The sequence below is a fragment of the Spodoptera frugiperda genome, chromosome 2, assembly GCF_023101765.2.
Source record: "Spodoptera frugiperda isolate SF20-4 chromosome 2, AGI-APGP_CSIRO_Sfru_2.0, whole genome shotgun sequence".
Taxonomy (NCBI): Eukaryota; Metazoa; Arthropoda; class Insecta; order Lepidoptera; family Noctuidae; genus Spodoptera; species Spodoptera frugiperda.
The window spans coordinates 585,136-608,527 of record NC_064213.1 but is presented as its reverse complement, the minus strand read 5'-3'; the positions used below and the strand labels follow the sequence as shown (position 1 = coordinate 608,527).

The window sequence follows — 23,392 nt, the reverse complement described above, 5'->3', positions numbered from 1 at the left end:
TGACGAGGAACACTTACCTCTGTATAGAGCAGAGGATATCAGTCGGTCGGAAGACCAGCGCGAAGGTGACGAGGTAGCACATGAGGATCCCAGCCAGCAGCACATAGGACAGCTCCCTGCCACTGGCTCGGACCACTGGGGTCGAACTGTGGCGGACCCACACACCGCAGACAAAACTGTAGGAGACAAAAATAATATTAGTCATAGTGAAAGAGAATGTGGACAATTTTGATGGCATGCTTATAATGGGCTTATTGATTGTTTGTTTTAATTATGAACCACGACATGACCGGAGATTGACCTATATTATGTTGGTTGACAGAAACTCACCCCTGGACATAATTAATATGACAGGAAAACAAACGTTAATATTTATGATCAAAATATAATTCAGAGGACTGATATGTGTAACGTCAAGAGATTAGAGGATAACATCACATATGGCATGACATTGAACATTGTATTACAAGAATGGATTACCGATCCTGGTACGAAATCCAGTCAAATGGAATCCATCAGTCCTAACATCGAGGTTATTATTTAAAACAATCTTATTCAAATCACGTAGCGTGTTTGAGATTGTATGGGATCAATCATGGATTTATTCTTTCCGATTGCTTTCGACAATCATGAATACTAACTGTCATGAATTCTAACGAATTTATTATTTCCCCAGTTTCGTTCTTTCGTATCTTTAATTGTAATATTCTTTACTTATGCGGCTTTGGCATACCAAGCAGTCGCCCAATCTAAATTGGAATACATAATTAATATCGTTTGATGTAATTTAATAACTTCATTAACATTCATTTCTATTGGAACCATTGCTGTTTCTGCAGTCGTGTCTATAGAAATAGCAGATTCTTACTAAATTATAACTGCATAGCACAATTTTTACTTTAATTCTACGTGAAAGTTTGGAAATACTTCTGCAGTATCAATGACATAACTTGGTCCACTTCCAATAAAATCTTAAAGCATTTCTATCTACAGAAATTCATTTGAAATTCAATAAGTTATTAATAAATTCTCGTAGTCAGCTATGACGAAGTTAATCTCAATTTCGACTATGCGACTGTGGTTTGCCAAACCAAACTTTATCTAGAAACTCGGTGACAAATGGAACAGCTGACTGGTGCGAATGTTCAGAACGCTGAATGTAATAACAGCATTCTAGGCAAGCTCTACTGTTTAAATAAAACTCATTTCTAGTTTCAGCAATGTTGCTATAATTTGGTATATGCTTCCATGTGGACTTTCTAAGTTATGTTTTAAAAATGGCAGCTGTTTGGTTTGTGGGATTGAACAAGCACTAGTAATATTACCCATAAATAGGTAGCTACTAATTAATCCTGCAAATAATATTACAATAGATCAGGTAATCCGTTCCGGTGTCGGATTAATATGTTTTGTGTGTTTGAATGAACTATTAACTAGGTATTGTAATTATTTATCAAACATGCTGTTTTGTGGTTGTGTACCGGATTAATGAGGATAGTTTAATTCACTTTACATTATGGAGATTTTATCTAATGAATTTATTGATATATTTACTCCTTTTTTGATCAATCCATTAAAAAGATTTAAGTTGGCTATGTCGCGCACTCAGAGTCATTTAATGGTTACTTAACCCAGTCCTTAGCAATTGTTTTCCATATAAAATCGTTACTAAAGATTAGTTTAAGTAAGCATTAAATGACTCTGAGTGTGGCAGTATAATACATAATTATAATACTTACGCGGTCAGCAGTATTCCAACGGAGGAGAAGGACATAGCACCGATGGCCCAGGCGGAGTCAGGCCTCAGGTAGGCCTCAGGGATGGGACGGCATTCAGTCTTTGTGGGATTTGGCAGAGTGCCTCGTGGACACACCGTGCACTGGGTCTCTTCAATCGACCTTATCTGTGAATTAAAATGGTATTAGGAAATAAATACTGAACCGGTCATAGACCAAAGGCAAAAATTCAGGGTTAGGAAGAATCCAGGGTTATGAAGATATTGAATAGACACTCTAAAATTTTAGATCATTGGGAAAGATTTCGAACTGGTAAAGTAGACATGCTTACAAAGATAAAGAAACTGCTGGATACAGGCCGGCTCTAACCAAGTGATCAGGAAATCTTTGGGGATCTATGCCTATTCTTATGTGGCTTATATGTCTAGTCTTATGTGGCTTATTGATGACGACAATTTATAAGACTACTCAATAAACAATCATCAGACGGCAGGAGTGGTCGGTACCTCGTACTGCGTGCAGTTGAAGCAGTGCCAGCAGCAGCTCTCGCCCTCCACGTACTGCTTGGCCTGGCCCAGCTCGCACTCCGCGCTGCATACCGACTCCGGCGGGTGGCGCTCACCCCATTTGAACTGGATATCTGATGGGTGAAGAAGATTGTATGGCATACATTAGAATCTTAAATGAACCTGATTTTCTTTTGAAATTATATGAAAAAGCGACTAAAAGTAGTTCTGCGAAGCGTTAGATATTGTTTTTTTTTCTTACGATGTTTTTTCTTTTAAAGATCCTCAATGGAGTCATTCACGTAATTTATTTCAAAGTTAGGTAATTTAGGCTTGGAATACGTGTATTTCTTAGAAAAAGTACTTCGTAGAAAATAATTTATTAGTATTTTTTTTTTAAATTTAATGGGTCGACGTTTGGTCGCTATCTCACCTGATGGTAAGTGATGATGCGGCCTACGGTGGAGCCGTAAGCAACGTACGTCTGCCCATAAGCAACCTATTCACTCGGGCCTTGAAGACACCCAGGTTATAGGAACCACAGACTCCGGCAAGGAGTTCCACTCCCTAGCAAGCAATAATATTTCTTTCAAGGATTTTATAACATACCATCTATATCCAGTTTCAGTTCACCATCCAGGTACTCCCCAACGTTCACCCATCGGTAGACTCCTTTCTTGATCTGCTTGAAGTGCAGGATGTTGTACCGAGCTGGTCCATCTCCATTGCTGTCGAAGTGGAACTGGTCTCCCGTCAGACCTTGGGAGGAAAATTGTAATTTGTAAGAAAACTTTTTGGAATTTTCGTCTCAATTATTCTTCTATTCGTAATTGTGTGATAATTATTGTTCATTGTCTACATTTTTATTATAATGTAGATTGGTATTTGATATTAACATAATTTTTCTTCTAATCTTGGTATTATTAAATGTTTGACCTGGTTTTTACTGACAATATTTCCATAGAGTTGGGAGAAAAAAATAAAATGTTTTTCTCAGAACATTCTTCTATATAAAAATACCCGTATCCATCATCGTCTTACGTTCTGGAATTGAAATGTAGAACTTACAAAAACAAAAGCACCTACCTAATGTTCGATGAGTCCTAAGTAGATCTTAATTAAATACCAGAATAATTTATCAAGGCTAGGTTACCTTTAATGAACTAATTATTTATGATCGTTGTGAGGAATCTGACGTGCCTGAATTAGGGCCTATATTTAGCAAACTTGATTTAATATTCAATTAGTTGAAGATACTTTAGGCTTTACTCAAATCAGTATACCTACTATAATATTTAAGTGGTTTACGTAAACCTAAAGTAAATAAATATACAAGTAAGTTTATTACAAATATACAACAATTTTAGTCTTAAATAACAAGTATCGTTACGCCTTTTATCTCCGAAGGGGTAAGCAGAGGTACACATTACGGCACGTAATGCCACTGTACAATGTACACATATTTTCACCATTTTGTATTATAAATCCCACGTAATAGAGTGTGAGCCTATTGCCATATACTAGGCACAATTGTATTGCACAATAATTTAGGAATCGAACCCGAAACTCCTTGCCCGGCAGTCGTCACTTGCAACCACTCGACCAACGAGGCAGTCTTAAATAACAATCTAGTGATTAAACCTAATTAATGTTCATTGAGATTACGTGTTATTTACTCGTAAAAATAGATTAAATTCTTTCGAATAGATAGATTAACTTCTTTGTAAGAAGTAGCTGTCTGATTGCTTAGATAACTTGTTAATTCGACTCGATAGCTCAAGGTTAAGACTACTATTGTTTCACTACATCGATAAGTTAATGTGGGTTGTTGAATCTGTTTGTAATATTGAAATAAACGGTTTTTACTACATGCGAATGAATATACATACGATACATACACCAAAATAATATTTTTTTACAATTTTTGTCTGTCTGAAATGGCTGGACCGATTTGGATGGGACTTTTATTGGCAGGTAGCTGATGTACTATGGAGTAATTTAGGCTATTTTTATTAGTCACAAAGTCTGTAATTTACGCGAGCGAAGCCTAAGGCATTAGCTAGTAGAATATAAATATAAGACAGAGACTTTTTCCTTGTCCTTACTAAGGTTCGTTAACATAAGATAATCTCACATTACATTAACAGCCTACAAGTGGCCCCTGATGACCAAAGGCCTCTTATTTAGTATTTTTCACGGAGCATTTATCACCACGCTTGTCTAATGCGGGTTGGCAATTTTAAACTTATAATTAGAAATTATAAGCTCAGGTTTCCTCAAGATGTTATCCTTCACCGATTGTCAGTGATGTCTAACTAATCATAGAAAGTAGGTACCGTACCTACATATAACTCGGAAAAATCAACACGACATAAGATCACAATCTGACTTTTCTTATAATATTTCACGGTAAATAAAATTGCAGTTTAAACAAAAGTTTTTCTATAAACAATATCAGTTAGAATTTAGCATATTATTGGGAGCTGGTTGCACCGGCTGTGGAGCCGGGGCTCACACGGGATGTGGCATATTTGGGTATAGAAACATACATACAAACATATTGTAGTCTATTTCAAAAGCAATATCAAACTTTCTTCTCTGTTTGTTTTTTGAAAGTTTTGCCTGTCTTTGGTAAGTTAATCTTGTACCCTTTTGTGTGATCACTAGTTTCTGCCAGTGGCTTTCCTCGCGTTGCCGTGGGATTAAAAAGCAAAACCTATGTGTTATTTCAGATTATAATCTATGCCTGTTGCAATTTCATTCTGATTGCTTTAGTCGTTTTGATATGATAGAGTAACAAACATACAAACTCACTGTATGTATCTTACTAATATTAGTAAGATAAGATTATAAATAACTATGTGACCCCATACTCGATATAGTTAGCTGGAGTGATGGTAACAGAGGAAAGAGGAAGAAAAATACATCTCTCATTATCTCTACGTCAGGTTACTGGAGGCCCAATTACCACCCTTTCCAATCTTCCCATTCCCCACTTCCCCAACAATCCTTAAGTACCTAATCCCCAAAAGGCCGGCTACACACTTGTAACGCGTTTGTTGTTTCAGGTGTCCATGGCGCCGCCCATGGCCGGTATGCTCGTTTACCAGCTTATAATATAAAAAGACGATAGTATTCTTTAATGTAGGTACTCACCGGTGAAGTTGACCTTCCGAAGGTACCGCAGCAGGTCAGCTCCGCTGGCAGGCCGCATGGCATCACACAGCCCTGGCCGACCTCCGCACACGGCAGCGTGCATGTCCCTGATGACAAACAAAACTTTGATTAAATACATATTTACTTAAGAAGAAAATTGATGATGAACAATACGATATTTGAGTTTCTCTTTTACAAAATAATTTTGTAACTTTTACGCACGCTATGTAATTAAACTTTGCTAGTCAAATTTTATTTCACCCATAAAGAGACATTTAGTTTTACTGTTAGTAATTATTCGATAATTGACAACTGTGTTAAAGAATCTTGATAAAATTGCGTGGTGAATACCATAATTTGCATTTGTTAAAACTTCATTTATCAGAATGATTCATTATCATAATAAATTATAATCGTACGTTTTGGCTGTGACCGATTTAGACCATTATTATTTTTATTATAACTTTCATGAAACATACTAAATCAATTATTCTGTTGTCGGCTTAATTTTAGGCAGAGGGCACAGACACGACGCGTCGTGTATCGTCGAATGGTACTCTATGAGCCTCTAGAATCGCTTTAAACTAGTCGAGTCCCTCGACAAAAGTTACATGAGAAAGCCGAACAACATAAATTTAATAATTAACATAAACATTAATATTGTGATTTATAGAACACCTAAGAAGTTATAGATAGATCATCTCATTATAGCAATCCAATTTATTTCTTCGTCTTCTATAGAAACGAAAACTCATCGATTTAAAAGAGCCTGCATATTCTAAACCTTTCAATGGAATATCCACATTCATTTCTTTCGCTGACAATCCAGAATATCCAACTCTTCAAAGGTAGTGTACGACGAAATGGGAGCACTTTGTATGAGCTGAATACATCCAGGGCGGACATATAATGCGCTCTTTAAGAACTGCATTCGAAACCCGAGAGCTGCACAGTTTTGTTAAGATGGCTCATTTTCCAGTGTACCTGAATTGGAACGGTTAGACAATGGATTTTAGTTTTTTTTTTACTTCGCAATTAAGGTGCTACGTAGAAATACGTTCATCCGTGATCATGGCGCTTGCAACAGTGCCTAAATATCGGAAACTCACAGAAATAGAAAAACATGGTAAATATCCCGTTTCGAGTTCTAATACTAGTGTTAGTGACCATGTCAGTTTAAAAACTTATATAGCTACGTAAAAAATCTTATAGTTAGAAAGATGTATTTAGATGGTTTGAAATTAAGTGTGATAATGAAGTAAAAATCTACGTCCTTGCCCTAGATTTTTGAGTCTAGCCAAGTAATCATATTGGATTTTTTGTTTTTAGCATTTTTTAATGTAAAAAATAGTACCTACGGAGTCTGGAATAGGGATCATGACGAGGTATGAAAATTAAAAGTCTATTTAGTCTGCCAGTTAGGTAATGAAAAAATATTAAATACTTAGATAAAAAGAATCAAAGTTTAAGAGTGGTCATTTCTACGTATAAAACGTACATACTTAGGAGTGACATCACGCGATATTTCAAATCGATATATCTTCGAAAGTATTTGTTTCCATAAGAAAATAAAAAATACGTGTATAATGTTTTAAAATAATTTACAAGATGGACATTAGAATAAAAATTAGTCATCTACCCTATTTGGTATGGCTATAGGTCCACCCATTAATTGCATGGTGCGTTACATTATATGTTGCTACTTTACAAAAAATAAAATACTTTATTTGTATAAACATTGCATAAATATCATTCTAATCCGATATTAAGTACTTATATTATCCAATATATCTAAACACCGAGTTTTATTTCTATAAATATCAGCTGATTGATTGCTTTCCGTCGTATTCGAGTGAGGATTATAGGTACTCTCTGATGGATTATCCCTCTTCTTACCGAAATTATTTTTGTCACTGTGTTAGTATTTATAACTGGGATAAGTCGAGAGTCTGTGAGGTAAATATCAAACACTAGAATATGACTAAGACTTAGGTCTATAAATTGTAACCGAATTAAATTATACATAGATAGATATGCTTGAATTGGGGGTTGGAATAATCCAAGAGTCATTGGATTATTCCCCCAAAAGACTTGTTTGTTGGTCGCATAAAATACTGTCGAGTGTGATGGTTTTTTGAGGTTTGAAAATTAAATATTTACTGAGTAAGATTGGAAATGCTCATAATTCAGCTAGCAGTTAAGTATTCATTCATATTTAATATCTTTTTATAATTCATTAGCTACCGCCATTCCGTGTTCCGCCTTCCGATATAAGTGTGGGAGAGCTATGCTTCGGCACAACTGGAGTGATACCACGGCCTCACAGAAAACCGAGTTGTAACAACGCTTGCGTTGTGTTTCCTCTTATTCCTTATTCCCCAACAACTCTTAAATACCCAATCTACAAAACCCCGGCAACGCACTTGTAATGCCTCTGGTGTTTCGACTGTCCATGGGCGGCGGCAATTGCTTATCATCAGGTGATTCTTTTTACTCGTTTACTGGCCTATATATTATAAAAAAATTAAATATTACTATGCATTGCATTTCTGTTAATTATTTTTGTTACGGTGTAAATAAGCTGTTTTTCTTTCTTTCTTTCATTGTTAACTATTCGTTAAAATAACATTTGATTCATGAACCACTTGTTCTATATTAAGAGGCATTTTCACGCAATCATAGCTTTAAGCCAATATTCGTCACTGCCAAGCTTTGACTTCATAATTCCATTTGTAATCTAAATTAACATCAACATTCATTCGGTCATTTCTATTTCTATTCACAAAAGATTTAGTTTTATTCAAATGTTGTAACCTTTTAGTGTTCATAATTATGTATCGCGATAAAAATGTTTCTGATAAAGAAAATATCGTTTCTTTTCTACTCCTACTATTTTCTTTTTGAAAGTAAGTTAAGTATTCTCCACACAACTGTTTGCAAGAACTTAGCACTTAGCTTAGTAAGTTTGTTACATAAGTTGAGTTATTAGTGTTATGTATTTCTAACGCTAATCCCTATTCATTTTCATCATCGAAATTACTTGAGTTTAGGATTAGGAGGACCAATTAAACTTTTGGGTTCCATAGGCCTACCCCCATGGGAGATAAGCGTAAGGTTATGTATATGTGTATGAGGACTAATTACTCCCCTCCCCAATCATGCTAATCTCCCATCCTTATATCCTTAAACTGCAAAAGGCCAGCAACGTACTTATAACTCCTCTGATGATGGCGGGTGTCCATGGGCAGCACAGATTGCTTACCATCAGGTGATCTGTCTGCTGATTCCATAAATAAAGCTTAACTCAAAGAGTTCTATGCTTCTAATTTCAAATTAGGCCACTCGTTTTATTCTATGTGTGATTATAAAGATAGTCACACACAGACTAATGTTTCCATTGTACCGTAACTAGTAAATCCACGATTAATTTCTACGACTCGCCTAAGGCCGCTGCAATTTGGTAGCTAACCCCTTAATGGAAATGCCGATTATTTGCCCCGAGCTGGTATTAGTGCCGGCTTACCCGACCATATACATAATTACAACGATCAACTGAATTACTGAGAACTTACTGTATTATAAAAATCTGTGGAAATTCCCGATAATTACTTATTTAAAGAGTTTTGAATTGAGTTTGGTTAAACATCTTGGAGGAAAAGTTAAGTCTTTCAAAAAGTTGTTTGACTTTGGTTGTTAATGAGGTAGCATTGTTATAATCTTTACTGCGTCATTGACTAGGCAGTGGGGAGAACAACTGTCATGTTAATAAGTTTCGGATACGCCAATAGGTGTGAATGTGTTTTGAATATAAAAAGAAAGAGCAGAAATTAACCAAATGAAATCCTATAATAACCTTTATAAAATAAATTAACAAAATTCACATTTGGAGAAAAAACCTCAGTAGGCTGCGCGACGTCATTGCGTCTGTGCACGCTGTTCATGATGAAGAGTCCCTCTGTGACTAGAAGAGCTTTTTCTCCAAATATTTACGTGAGTAAACCGTAATTTTAAGTAAAATGAAGTCCTATTTCGCATGGTGGCAGGTGGGCAGTGGTTGGATGATAAAAACTGAAAAACAAACTCAGTGGTGTGCTATTAGAGAGGACTATATCCAGCAATGAACGAACACGGACTGATGATGAAATCCCAATCTAAAAGAACAGTCGACATTGATAACCATGTAGCCTAAACAAGATCGTTAAGACACGGGTACAACTTCAAACAATACTCAATCACACAATAGAACCTACAACACTGAATGATTGTCACAGCACCTATAGAAACAGCAAATCAACACGCACCAAGAAATCCCCACGTGAAACCAATCCTGTCTTAGATAGGGACTGCCTTTCTGTTAGGCACAACAGGCAAGCCTTTGCGTTGCCTTTCCCATTCAACCAGTCCCATAATGGTTTCTATTGAGGCGCGTCTCAGTTCGCAGTCCTTACAAGCACTGGTATATACAGTCCTTACAAGCTCGTATATACTAGTGTGCTTGTACTAGTATACACGATGGCCTTTTCAGCCTACGTTGCTTGTTCATATCCTGTTTTTAAAAGACGCTTTTTAGTCAAGTGGTTAATTCTAAGGGTGGTCTGATAGGCTGCCATGTTTTTTTTTTCAGGGTAAAGTAGACTTAGGATTGCTGATTTAGGTGGCTGGTAGTACTTTGGGTGCGTTCATGTTGTTTTTACAGAGTAATGACTGTCTTAATATTATTGGATGGGAGGTGGTTTAAGAGTTAAAATAATTGGTAGGTTAAAACATAATTACTGTTCACATTTTTATTAAAACAACGTTCTCATAGTACAAAAAATAGCTTATAAATATTTCACATACTATTTCTGTTAATGAGATTAAATTAAGCTTGAACAAAGTTATGACATCAACCGATAAACAAAAATTAGTGGAGTTTACTGCTAAATAACATAATTATTAAGTTTGTTTCACTCAAAGATTAGCCTAATTCTAAATACTTTATGATATAAAAGTTATTTAGTTCTACAAAAATCTAATCACGAGTCGAGTCCGACAGAAATTATTTACAATTACCGTCTCTCTAGCTTAGCAGTATAACAAATTTCGTGTAACTTTATAAAAATTGTGATCGTAAAAATATTCAGTTTTACTAATTATCATTTTTAGAATATTTAATTATTTCAATCAATGGCGTAATTCAATGACTGTTTCGTTGGTCGAGTGGTTACAAGTGCGACTGGTCTGTTTTCGGTTTTCCTCAGTAGTAGCACGGAGTCTGGAATTATGCCCAGTATATGGCAATAGGCTCAACCCTTTTAAATCGGACTTATAACACAAATGGTGAAAAGTCGGTGTACATTGTATAGCGGCATTACATGCCGTAATGTGTACCTCTGCCTACCCCTTCGGGGAGATAAGGTGTGCACGTTGCAAAAATCAATAGCCCACTACCAGCTATATAATATAAGCATAAATCCTATATTATGCCTATACAATATTAGCATTATGTTTATATAGGTATTGGCCTAATATTGTATAGCTGGTGTTATAATCAGATAATCCAAAAGACAAACAACAGCTAGCATATATTTATAAACTCCAACACAATTTCCATCTTTATGTCAACGAAATCTCATAACAGTCGGGTAAGAATTCCTTGCAAACTTCTCCGGGGAGGATTGGTAATTGAATCTGCAGTAATGTTTGCACTACATGTGCTCTCTGAGAGCTTTTGTTCCGTCTCGGCCGCCATAACTTCATCTCGCGTGTAATTCGCTCCGACAGCCGCGTGTGTTACTGCCCTAACATTGTTCTTTTCTTCTTGTACTAAGTACTTGAGTGTGTATCGGATTTACTTTTTGTTTTGGTCTTCTATATTATGAAAAATATTGATTCGTCTTATTCGTCCCGTCGGGTTTTTTATAGTATAAGCCTGTAAACGAGCAGACCGTACACCTGATGGTAAGCATCCGCCGTCGCCCATAATAGACACCTGAAACACCAAAGGTGTAACATGTGCGTTGCCGGTTAGGAATCTAAGGTTTGTCAGGGAATCGGGGATTGGGAAGATTGGGAACGAACGAGAACACAACACAAGCGTTGTTTCACGTCGGTTTTCTGTGAGGCCGTGGTATATATCCCTCCGGTAGAGCCGGTCCATTCGTGCCGAAGCATGGCTCTCCTACACTTGGGTCAGTAGTCGACGTATAGGGTCACTGTGCCAAGGACGAATTTTGCTTTCAATATTAAAACTGATTATGAAATTAATAATTCAAAACAGAGGACTAGTCCAGAATATATATCCCCAAAACTATTATGTATCTATTATCATTCGCCAAACGATACCACTACAAAGTTTTAATTAACACAAACAATTAATTTAAACTAAAAAGCAATCTACAAAATCAGTTAAGCTAGCTATCGAATTAATTAAAATGAAACCAACACTAAATATCATTTGACCTAAGTACACTACAAACGCTACGATTATAATGTTTCATTCAATTTTGTGCCATGAATGTAATAGTGTTCGGTTTATTTTCAATTGGATGCTAAAGCACCCTTATTGGCAATCGAAATCGGATTCGAATCCATGTATGTATGTGTGTGTGAGCGTAATACAAGTGTGTTGTCTGGTAGAGAAGCAATTTGCTCCAGCACAGCTTGGTAACGATACAACTGTCTATAGGGGCGTAAATGAAATAAAACTGGTTAGCATTAAACAGCTTTTGTTTTTCTTCCTGGCAACTTTGTAAAATGGTCGTTAGGGAGCAAAAGATATTACGTGTCGGTGTCTGAAAGTTGTTACTGTAAATGGAGTAGTTTTAGCACTAAGGATTTTTATAAAAAAGATAAACATTTGTAGGAAAAACATGAAATTTCTTCATTTAACTTTGTAGTAGATAAAGCACAAAACATGGGAAATACGATGGATTTCTTAGCAACAATGGCCTTATCGACACAACATGGGTGTGGCTACATTGGACAAAGAAAGAAACCCCAAAAACGTAACCAACCTTAAAAAACACGTGTAACAGCAGTGGACAGGAAACGTAACAAAACGTTAATCATAAATAATACATCGACGTGGCGCCCATACATCATGATACGAACAATGGTCCCTTCAATTCAGGAGTGGCGCCCTCTACTAAGCCCACGTGAGTGCATGTTTTGTTCTGGCATGGACCCTTTTTTATCAGGACGTCCCTTTTCTTGTCAAGTTTCCTTTCAGCCCCGAAACCGCACCCTTTGAGGGTTTAGCTAAAAGCCGAATAAGTGGTTGTAGCGTCACTAATATGAAAATTAGGTGAAACTTGTGTTAGTCGGTCAGCTGAAGCGTTATGGGATCGCAACTTGTTTGAAAGTGGTTTCTCTGTGAAATTATTTTAGTTTTCTTTGTGAATTTGTCGGTCGGGGGTCTTGTCTAGACGCCTTTGTGGCGGTAATTCGTTGTAGTGAAGGTATAAATAAATATTAGTTGGAAAGTATATTACGTTCTAGTTTTAGGTAGTTGTTATTTTTAGTGAAAATAAACTTTAACCTAATTCAATTAACGTTTAAATTGTGTTGACGTCTACTTAGAATTTTAAAAATGAGAATTGAGTTATAATATTGTTTGATAATGCTACCCTAGTAAGTTTCAAAGTCCACCTAATGAACTCGAAACATTTCATTTCAGCAATTCTGCAACAATTATTACTTTGTAAAGGACATGGCTAAACCAAAGTATGGACGTCGTAACCCGTACAAATAAATATCGTATAAATATGGTATCTAGCAATAAATAAAGCCGCATAATTAAAAATTGATATTTTGTAATTAAGAAGGTCCAGAAACTTGGCATATCTGCGCAATCCTGAAAATAAAGTAGCGTTCCTACGTCAAACGTTACAAAAACTTCAAACTACAACACATTGCTGTGAACTTTTACCAAGGCGTTTTGATGTACCTGAGCCGAAAGTTATTTGTTATGTTATATATGAGGTAGATGGGTAAACAATTCTGCTTATACTAGATAATGAACACAAAGTAACCAAGGACAGACACAAAATATATAGTAAGATTGTGCAATCTTATACAAAATATATATTTTGTGTCGATCAAAACATTTACATTTATTTATTTGGTTAGAACGGTACAAGCCAATAACACTATTCAACACCTTACAAAAATTTAAAAATATAAAATTCAGAAAATTAATATAAATATTAATTATTAAATATTCATTCATCCATCTCTTTCGCAAAACTTCAAGCATTCCGACAAAAATAATCTTTTTACTTGAATACACGTCACACTCTGGCTTTGAATCCAGGAACGGTTTAAAAGTTTCATAGTGCGCGGTAACGGAGACTTAGCTCTACTGACTGTTCTGCAAGATGGTATAGCGAACAACTGGTGCTTTCTGTTGCGACAGTAATTGTCAGGAGCAAAAATTCTGAGCAACTCGTTATGTAGTTCAGGAGCGTCAATATGACCGTGAATAATCTTGTAAATTATTAAAATTTGTTGCATTTCCCGTCTAACTTTTAAAGAATTATACCCCAAACAACCAAGTAAAAATAGCGATGGGTATAAGTAGGGATAGTAATTATGTATACGTTTGTACATAAAGCGGAGAAATGCTTTTTGCACTTTTTCTAGGAGCAGCTCGTATGTGGATTCGTGAGGGTTCCATACAGCAGCGCTGGATTCTAGTTTGCTACGCACAAACGTGTTATATAATAATTTGATAACATGCTGGCTATGAAAGTCACGGGCGTTGCGGAGAACAAACCCCAGCCTACGGAAAGAATCCCGCGCCACTGCTACCATATGATCATGGAATGTTAACTTTTGATCGAATGTGACCCCAAGATCTTTAATGTTGAAGGCTCTTTCGATAATACTGTCGCCTAATTTATAATCGGTGTAAATAGGTCGTCGCATTCGACCAAAAGTCACTACCCTACACTTACTCAGATTGAATTCCATTTTATTGTCTCTACCCCACTCAAATATCGCGTTAACGTCATCTTGAAGGGCAACACAATCTGATTCAGTTCTAATTTCTGTGAATATTTTTAAGTCATCGGCGTACAAGAGACACTTGGAATGCTTAAGGACCAAGGGAAGATCATTGATCATAAGCAAGGACAATAGGGGCCCGAGGATTGATCCCTGACTAACTCCGGAGCGCGTATGGTACGGACTAGAATCATAGATCCCTAATCTCACGAATTGTTGACGATCACGGAGGTAGTCAGCAAAAAACCTCAGGAGTTTCGGGGAAAATCCCAAACGACTAAGTTAGTAAGATGTCGTTATTCACTCTATCGAATGCTTTCCTGTAATCGAAGTATAAGACATCCACTTGGCATCGATTATCCAGACTGGAAGATATGTAGTCTACAAGAGTGAGCAGGTTCGTGTCCACTGACCTCTTGGTTCTAAAACCGTGCTGTTCTGGACATAAATATGCCTCGACTTGTTTGTAAATTTGTTTGTGTAAAATGTTCTCGAAAATCTTTGCAGGGGTCGAGAGAATGGCAATTGGTCGGTATTCTTCAACATTTGATTTATTACTTGTTTTAGGAATTGGGGTGACTCTGGAAAGCTTCCATTGCTGAGGATATGTTCCATTTTGTAGGCATATATTGAAAATATGGCGAAGAGGAGCCACTAGGACTTCCATACATTTAATTATATATGGAGGGACATTATCAGGTCCAATAGAACTATTAATTTTTAATTTTTTAATACCTAGTTTGACGTCATCAGAAGTTATATGTAGAATGTTAATAAGGGAGCTATTTTTGGAAAAGTCACCAGTATCAAGAGGATCTATGCTGAGCTGAGGCACCTGAGTTAGGAAAACGCTTGAAAAGAATTTAGCAAAAGCCTCTGCTGCGGCTACACCAGTGAAAGATTCACCTTTGAAAGTAACATTGGGTTCGAAGCCGCCCTTAGTGCGAAGACTCGAGATGTACTCCCAAAACTGTCGCGGATTACGTCTGATGTTTCTTTCAATTTGTTGCAGATATGCACGATGCGCAGCTGCAATTTGTGATTTTAATGATGCTCTATGATTTGAAAAGTTTTGGTAGTCATATGTAGAATTCGTAAATTTCCAGATCGAATGTAATTTGAGTTTCAATTTTGAAGCCTTTATTATATCTGAGCTAAACCAAACAGGATATCGTCTATTGTTGTTTTTACTGCGCAATTTTTTAGGCATACACGCATCAAATATATCATACAATGTAATAAAAAGGCATAAAATTGCAATTTATTATGGAGGATTTTGTTTAAAAATTCTTTGTTTATTATTGTTCCATTGTCTTTGTACATATAATATTTTTACTTTGGACTCATGCCATGCATTCCCCAATTGAAATGTTGGGTAACAAAGTTATTATGGCATTGTGACAGAGTTCTTACTGCAAAAGTTCTTTCTTAGTTCTATTATAATTCTTAGTATTTCTGCTTTATGATCAGAAAAGAATCGGAGTGTGAAACTACATTGTATTAAAGACAAAGAAGCAAGGAGCTTGGAAACGCGCCAGTACTACTGTAAACTGTTTAAATCTACGTAAATGAATAAGTGAATACTTTTCTCGGTCCAGCGGGTAAGAATGGGTACCTACCCAGGTTCAGAATTAAGTACCCAGTTCTAGTAAAATATTGTTGAGATTTTGAATTAATGCTTTATAGAAAGCAGACTTCTCGGTTGGGCAAAGCAGTACAGAATTTTCAAATTCTAGGAAATAGAATAGTGAATAGGACTGGAACAAAGATAATTTATTTACTCGTGAATGCATTTACGAGTATTATAAAACATAGCTTAGCTGAGCCCATTTCCACCAGTGCTAAGCTATTGGTGAAAGCCAAACGCATACACGACAACGTAGCATAGAATAAAATTCTGGTGGAAAACCCTTATACGGGATTTATTACGCAACTGGTGAAAGATGTCTTCAATTTCGTATACCCCTTCAAAGTTTCAAGGAACATAATATTATGTAGTAACCAAACTAAGCACCCACCGCAGCACAAATGTTAATGACTAAACTAGGTTAAACGTGATCGTTAAAGGCCACACACGAGCCAACCACAGGACGCCAAGATCGATGTTTCTGTGGTCCTGCCACACAAATACAGATTATACGATAAACTACCTCCCAACCGCTGTTTCAACACCTCGCCACGTAACTAAGGAACAAAGCTGAAGTTAATGTTACAGTAGGTATATGCACATCAAGTTATCCTCTTTAATAAACAGATTACAACTTTACTGTCTTGTGACAAAGTCGAAAGTAGGTTGAAGAAATCTAACAGTTTAGAGTAGGTTGATAAGCTGACGCCTACGTCTGTACCATTTTTCGCATTGTAACAGTGGCTGAGCATAATTCCAGTGTCGCCCACTCTCAAACGTGCACTACTAGCCAACTTCTTAATTAACTCTTAGCAAGACAGTTAATTGTATCGCTTGGAAATTCTTTTCACTTTACCAAGAAAATAGCCAGGCTATTAAAAACTAAAAAAAACAAAATTAAAGTTTGTTCGTCCGCTGTGAGCTGACTTGGCGACCGGACTAGCCGGGGGAACTTTATAAAATATATTGTTCATTAAAATAGTTTGAGAATTTATCCTAAATAGTGATGAGAGACCAATTGACTGGGCACTTAAACAAAATTAACCGAAGTTTACTTTTACTAACTTCGCTAATGATGTACTTAGTCAAACTGTTCTGCCAAACTTTATAATTTATAATGAGGACATTATTACGCAAGTTCGTCTTAAAGCTGATTGTGAACCTATCGCGGGCTAATCCACCGAAATTAATTAACAAAACGTGACCGCAACGGGAACAAATTAGAAAGACTTCCCAGGGGATTACATTTAAATCAATGTTACTTGGATCGGATGAAATTAATTCCATGTGATCCTGAGACCCGGTACCCTTTGGGACCTCTAATTGATATGGGCTACTTCATTTACATGACCTCAGAAAATTTGATTAAAGACCATTAAAGTAATGCCGTTTTCGTCGAATTCAGTTCAAGAGAGGGAACCCACTTTGTTCTCAATGAATTATGTATTCTTTGGAAATTCTAGGCTTATAACGTAATGGCCGGTTATTTTGGATCTGTACTTTGTAATTGTGTTTTAAAAGGTTCAATACTTTTGTGTTGTTTCAGTTACTCTGCTCTTTACTTTATATTTTATGGTTGATTACCTGTTAAAGAATATTTTCTTTTAACTTTTTAAATCGTTTGACGAAGGCTATTTTATAACCATTGCCTAGGTAATATTTGGAATTTATAACAGCACAATTTTTTAACGTAACTGGCAAAGTCAAAATTATTTATTTCATATATAGACTGGGAAGCCACTTTTGAAAGTCATGGCAAAGACTTTGTGTCTAATAGGTGCATAGTGCATAAATGTCTATCGCTTCAGAAACAAGATACAGATTTAAACCTACACAGAGAGGGCTCAAATTGCAATTTGTCCACTAATTTTCGCAGTTACAAAACTGGACATGCAACTTGACAAAAAGTGGACATAAAACCAGCAAAATCGTGCAAAAACTGACTGTTTTTATTGCACTCGATACTAGTGGGTCTATTCGTTTTTATTGCTGCTAGTTTGTATGTACAGTGTGGCATTAATAAATGGTTTTATTGGATCCATGTCAGCATATACACGATACACGATGCGGGTGCAACTGCCAGTTTACAGACATATCAGTGGAAGGCTGTTTGTTTAGTTATTAGGGATGACTGAACCGATATCCGAGCCTCATGGTTAAATGGATATGTATAAAACATGGAGCTTTTATTTTTTTTAATCCTCTAACACGGATACTGCATGTAAAAATGAGAGTTGTTGATGACTGTCTCGTTGGTTTAGTGGTTGCAAGCGGGATTGGTAAGCTAAAGGAACACATTCGTATTATTACGTGAACTACATATTATTATTATTTTAAAACGTCACGCCTTTTATCTCCGAAGGCGTAAGCAAAAGTGCACATTAAGGCACGTTATGCCACTACACAATGTACATCCACTTTTCACCACTTGTGTTATAAGTCCCATGTAATAGGGGGTAAGCCTATTGCCATATACTGGGCACGTTTCCAGATTCCGTGCTATTGCTGAGAAATTTTCGGAAATCCGAAAAATACGCAGCAATACTTTGCCTGACTCGGGAATCAAACCCGAAACTCTTTGACCGGCAGTCACACTTGCGACCACTCCACCAACGAGGCAGTAATTATTGTTCTTTTCTTTTTCTATATACCAAAGTGAACTTACCGTATAGAGTGAGCGAAGGCCATGACAGCATCAGAGACGAACTGCAGCTGTCTCTCAAACTCCGTGTTGTTGACCGTGAGCCTCTCCAGCCCGGAGCAGCTCCTGGAGTACTGGCCGTTGTACGGAGTCTTCAGGCTGCCAGGGTAGCGGCACTGGAAGTGGTCCTCCCAAAACTCTGTATGGAGAAGAAAATCTTTTAGTTTTCTGGTATTGAAATGAATTCTTGATTAAAATTTCTTGAAGTAAATATAATAATAGTATTACATGACACTAAACTTGTTTTCCTAAGAGGTAGCTAGATTCACATCAAATGCATTTAAATTACGCAACAACTTTATTGATATCGGACTATCTAGTATCGATTTTCGAAAAGCAAGAGTAGGAACGAGTTGGTTTTAGTCAGTAAGAGTTTGACTCTTCCTCTCACCTCACTCATGGCGGAAGAAATAATATGATGATTTTCCCTCCTCAAAAAAGCATAGGTTAATAGATAAAAATCAAATTTTTCATAGTTGAAGGTTTTTATTTATCCCATCGCTGTTCAACTATATTTTATACTTCATAAACAGAAACAATCAGCAACCTGCCAGTAACAGAACAAAATACACACAATACAATCTTCATAATGCATTGGAATAAATTGTTTCGATGCACCGCAGCGGCGGCGGCGCTCAGATTGGAAACAACAAACTCAATGCAAAGTCAGTGCTCAAAGACTTTGGCTTTCAACGACATTCCAAAGTTTCCACATTTACCTAGCAATAGTATTGAAAGTATTCATTGTATGTATGTAAATTTCTTTCATGAAAACCTGAATAGCAAGAAGCCATTCATCTTAGAGCTGTCACAGGTGATGTTACGTCCTCTTTTGCGTAGAGAAAAGTCATAAATCTAAAGAAGAATTTAAGAAATGCGTTGAGGGAAGATTAGTCGTTCATACTTTTAAATGTGGTTTAAGTAGGTTTTGAGGTTATCTGTTAAAAGTCCTTTTGTGAATTGAGTTGGATGATTGTTGTTTAGGGAGACAATAACTTATAATTAGAAAATGTTGTAGGTGCTTTTCCACCAGAGATGTTGTTTCCACCAATTATATTCATTGGTACACATAGCTTAGCACTGGTTATGGATACGGATGCAGTTAAGTTTTTTTATATAGAAAGATGTGGGCTATGGATATGTTCTATGGATGGCTTCCCTACTATCTATACAACGCATACTCTTTGCGGATTCGTAGCACATCTTACTCACACAGCTACATAGCTTAGTATTAGTGGAAACGGTCACATATTTTCACAGTTTAGCTATTACATCTTCGCAGCATAGCTACAAAGTACATCTCTGGTGGAAAAGCAATCTTATACCGTCTGGGTTACAAATTACATCGCAATTATTAATACTGACTTTTTTGATCAAACAACTGGCGCACAACTTCAAAACCTTATCGTAGACACATTTATTTCGGTCGAAACATAAATATAAAGAGACGTACAACAAAATATTCTCTCTATAACAATTACAGCCGTCCAAAATTGAGAACAAAACGAAGCTAATTAGCACATAGTAAATTACGAAAGCAGGTATTATAATAGAGGTTCTGGCCAAAGAGATTAAAACGAGAATGTAAATGAGAGGGCCGCGGAACCAAGGGCTCGGGTTCGTAATATGCTAATCAGAATGAGGTTTGGACCTCACGATAGCACTCTTTATTATATTTTCTGATATTTGCCCAAGTATTGTTCAAAGCGGGATTTGAATTACGTCTACGCTCTGCTTTTTAAGGATTGCGGTTTTGAATCTGACACGTACTGCTACTGGTGTTTGTTTTGCCATCCCTTAAATTCCTAACCCCCAAAAGGCTGGCAACGCATTTGTAATGCCTCTGGTGTTGTCCATGGGCGGCGACGTTTGTTTACGTTCAGGTGCTCCGCTGATTGTTTACCGGCTTATAACATATTTTTTTCCCGAAGAGCCCGAAACTAGTCATTAGAAAGTCTTCATTTAGCATCGATTAGGTCTTTCCCAGGCTTATAGGTACTGTTACTAATAGAGTTTTATACTTGAATATCACATGACTGTGAAACCAAGCTTGACTACGCATCCTTTTATATTGATTCAACTCGAATTGCCCAATTCGACGTTAATTTCCATTTAGGGACCAATTGTTCAACGACTAAATTCTCATCATTACCTATTCATAGTAACAGAAGCTCTGTGTAATAACTTCCATTTTGTGGCACAGTGGTATGAAGCCTATAGTAGCAGTGCATGGCTCGTAATGCTACCCTTAACCGCTGTACTGAATCTATTTGCATTATTCAGATTTATGGCTGCACAAAGCAGATACGAGGTTAAGTAGTTGAGTGGGAGCACGCAGCCTAAGTTGTGGGCTTTATCGCCCTTTGCATAAGTGAATTGAAAATGTATTTCTTATTTTTCTTGACCGGTTTATGTATTGAGGTGGGTGTTTTGGGATTTTGTTTTGTTATCAGTATGTATAAAAGCTGTGCTCCAGAGTGTAAGCAGAGTGGGTCCTGTCTCCAGCGGAATGAGACCAAATTCAAAAGACATTGATCAAAGTAAATGTTACCTACTTTTAACTTACGCCATGTGCCATAAATGGAATAAGACGTTCGTATTAAGCAGTGGTAGACTTAAGAGGTAATCCAAGTTGATTTTATTGTTACACCGAAACAAATGTTAATTACTCAATGGGAACGGTTCGACCGCTCTCACCAATTACAAGTCGCGCACTCAGTTTCGTTTCGAAAGCGGCGCAAGAAAGTTTCTTTTGAGGAAATTCCATCACGTCGCCATCGCAGATCCACCTTCAGAAGAAAGGCTTCATTGCTCCCAAAACAAAGTTTCCGGGTGTTTTCAACTATTTGCAATGTTATGAGCGAGATAAAAGAGAATACCTCGAGATCTGAATTAAGTACCGTGGAAACTTTCTTCCTCCTCATAGAGCAAGTTTGGGAATTCGCGAGTTTTATTAATTATCTGCCTCGACCAACCTGATGATTGGCAGGAACTAATATTTGATGACATGGCTTTTTAATTAACCATTCTCTTTGAGTTTTGGGAAGTTTATTGACTCGGTTATAGACAGTTTGTAATCTTGAGATAATTGTGCTGACCCACAATGAAGATTTTGTTAAGCACAAGCAAATTTACTTCATAGAATAACAAAGTTATTGGAGACTGCGTTTGATGGCTCGTATAGCAAATATTTTGATATAAAGTATATAAAGAGCTCTTATCTTACCTACAAACCAGGGGTTCCTCTTATTATTCTTCACGTTCAAGTTCAAGAAGTACTCCTTGAATCCTTTCACATCGTTGGCTTGAGGCTGGACGCTGATGGTGCCTTCCACTGCTCGTTCATTTCCATCAGAGACCAGGGATCTGGCACTCCACCCATCAGACCCGACCCAGCTGAAGGAATGCGTGGCATTGGCTCTTTCTACTGCTCTCATCACTCCAGCTACTTCTTGGTCTGAACCGAAGATGATGGCTCCTGCGAAAAGAAGAGTTCATAGAAGTCTTCTAGTCTTCTTAAGTTTCCAGGATACATTTTTTATCTATAGGTATTTTCTTTTAGATTTCTTTAAATTCTAACTTGTTCCACCACAGAAGAATTAATACTATCTAAAAATAAGACATTCTCACTAAAGATTTCAATTAAAATATCGAAGACAGGCTTTAGAGAAAAACGTGACGTGGCACAATGTCAGGCAATTGTTTACTTGTTTAGTATCGGAGCGGAGTTGTACACTGGCGTAGCTTACAGGCACAAAGGCCTATCGTGTACAAACAAAGGCGTGTACCAACTAATTTATTAGCCCTTACAGGAGCGGAAATCCGAGGGGATGCCCTGTTTTATTAAACAGGTAAAGCCTCTTAGTGTTTATGTAAGACGGCACGTGCTAGCCTGATCGAATTATCTAAACAATGAAGTTTTTTGGAGTGTAATTAAATGTTCACGCCTTCACTTTTTGTAGGGCTGTTTTGTTTGTTGTTACAGTTTTAAGTGTTGCTCAAAGTATGAAAGATTTTCAATTTCGAAAAAGAAATTGTTAATTGAAAATCGACCTTATGACTGAATACGACTTTGGTATAAAAATCGCTTTCAATTTATCGGTTCCTATTTTATGGAATGGATACGTTACTCAAACTTCCATACTTAAACATACTAAATGAATCCTAAAACACTGAAAATTTTCATTCCGTCTGTTCACAGCGAAAGGAGCATACTGTAGAATTTTGAATAAAAAATTATAAATTTAAAAAGTAAAGGGGGCACTCCATACATGGAACTGATTCAAAAAATTTTTTTTTTCAGCTTCCATATCCGTGATGGGTGTCTATGGAGGTCTTTAAAAAAGACATTAAGGACTTATTCGTGCCAATATCAACATGACTTGCCATAGATGAGAGGTGCTCAAATACCGGGTTGAGTGTGCAATTGAACCGAATATTGGAGTGATGTGCTGACTCATTCAGTCGATGAAAATATGTTCTTTGTTAGGAAATATCGATTCTATATGTGAAGGTGTCGATTACATTTTGTGAAGGTGCCTGTGGTACATAATAATTCACATTATATGTGTGGACGTGGAAATATCCTAAAACTGCGACCAGGCAACAAATGATGAGCAAGCAGCATCTTCAACATTTTTGGTGATTTGATGGGCGATCCCAAAACGGTTGGCAGGCTTGA

At 36.8% G+C, this 23,392-nt stretch overlaps 1 protein-coding gene across 1 annotated transcript in view; it reads right to left on the bottom strand.

Moving 5' to 3' along the window:
• LOC118269274 (metabotropic glutamate receptor 2) overlaps positions 1-23,392 on the bottom strand; it is a 212,100-nt gene that overhangs the window by 15,290 nt on the left and 173,418 nt on the right. The window contains exons 7-13 of the mRNA XM_035584299.2: positions 21,938-22,189; positions 18,676-18,850; positions 5,399-5,505; positions 2,852-3,001; positions 2,243-2,376; positions 1,740-1,903; positions 18-176 (exon numbers count right to left, since the gene is read on the bottom strand). Coding sequence (XP_035440192.2) covers positions 18-176; positions 1,740-1,903; positions 2,243-2,376; positions 2,852-3,001; positions 5,399-5,505; positions 18,676-18,850; positions 21,938-22,189 — 1,141 coding nt within the window. The remainder of the gene's footprint in view (positions 1-17; positions 177-1,739; positions 1,904-2,242; positions 2,377-2,851; positions 3,002-5,398; positions 5,506-18,675; positions 18,851-21,937; positions 22,190-23,392) is intronic.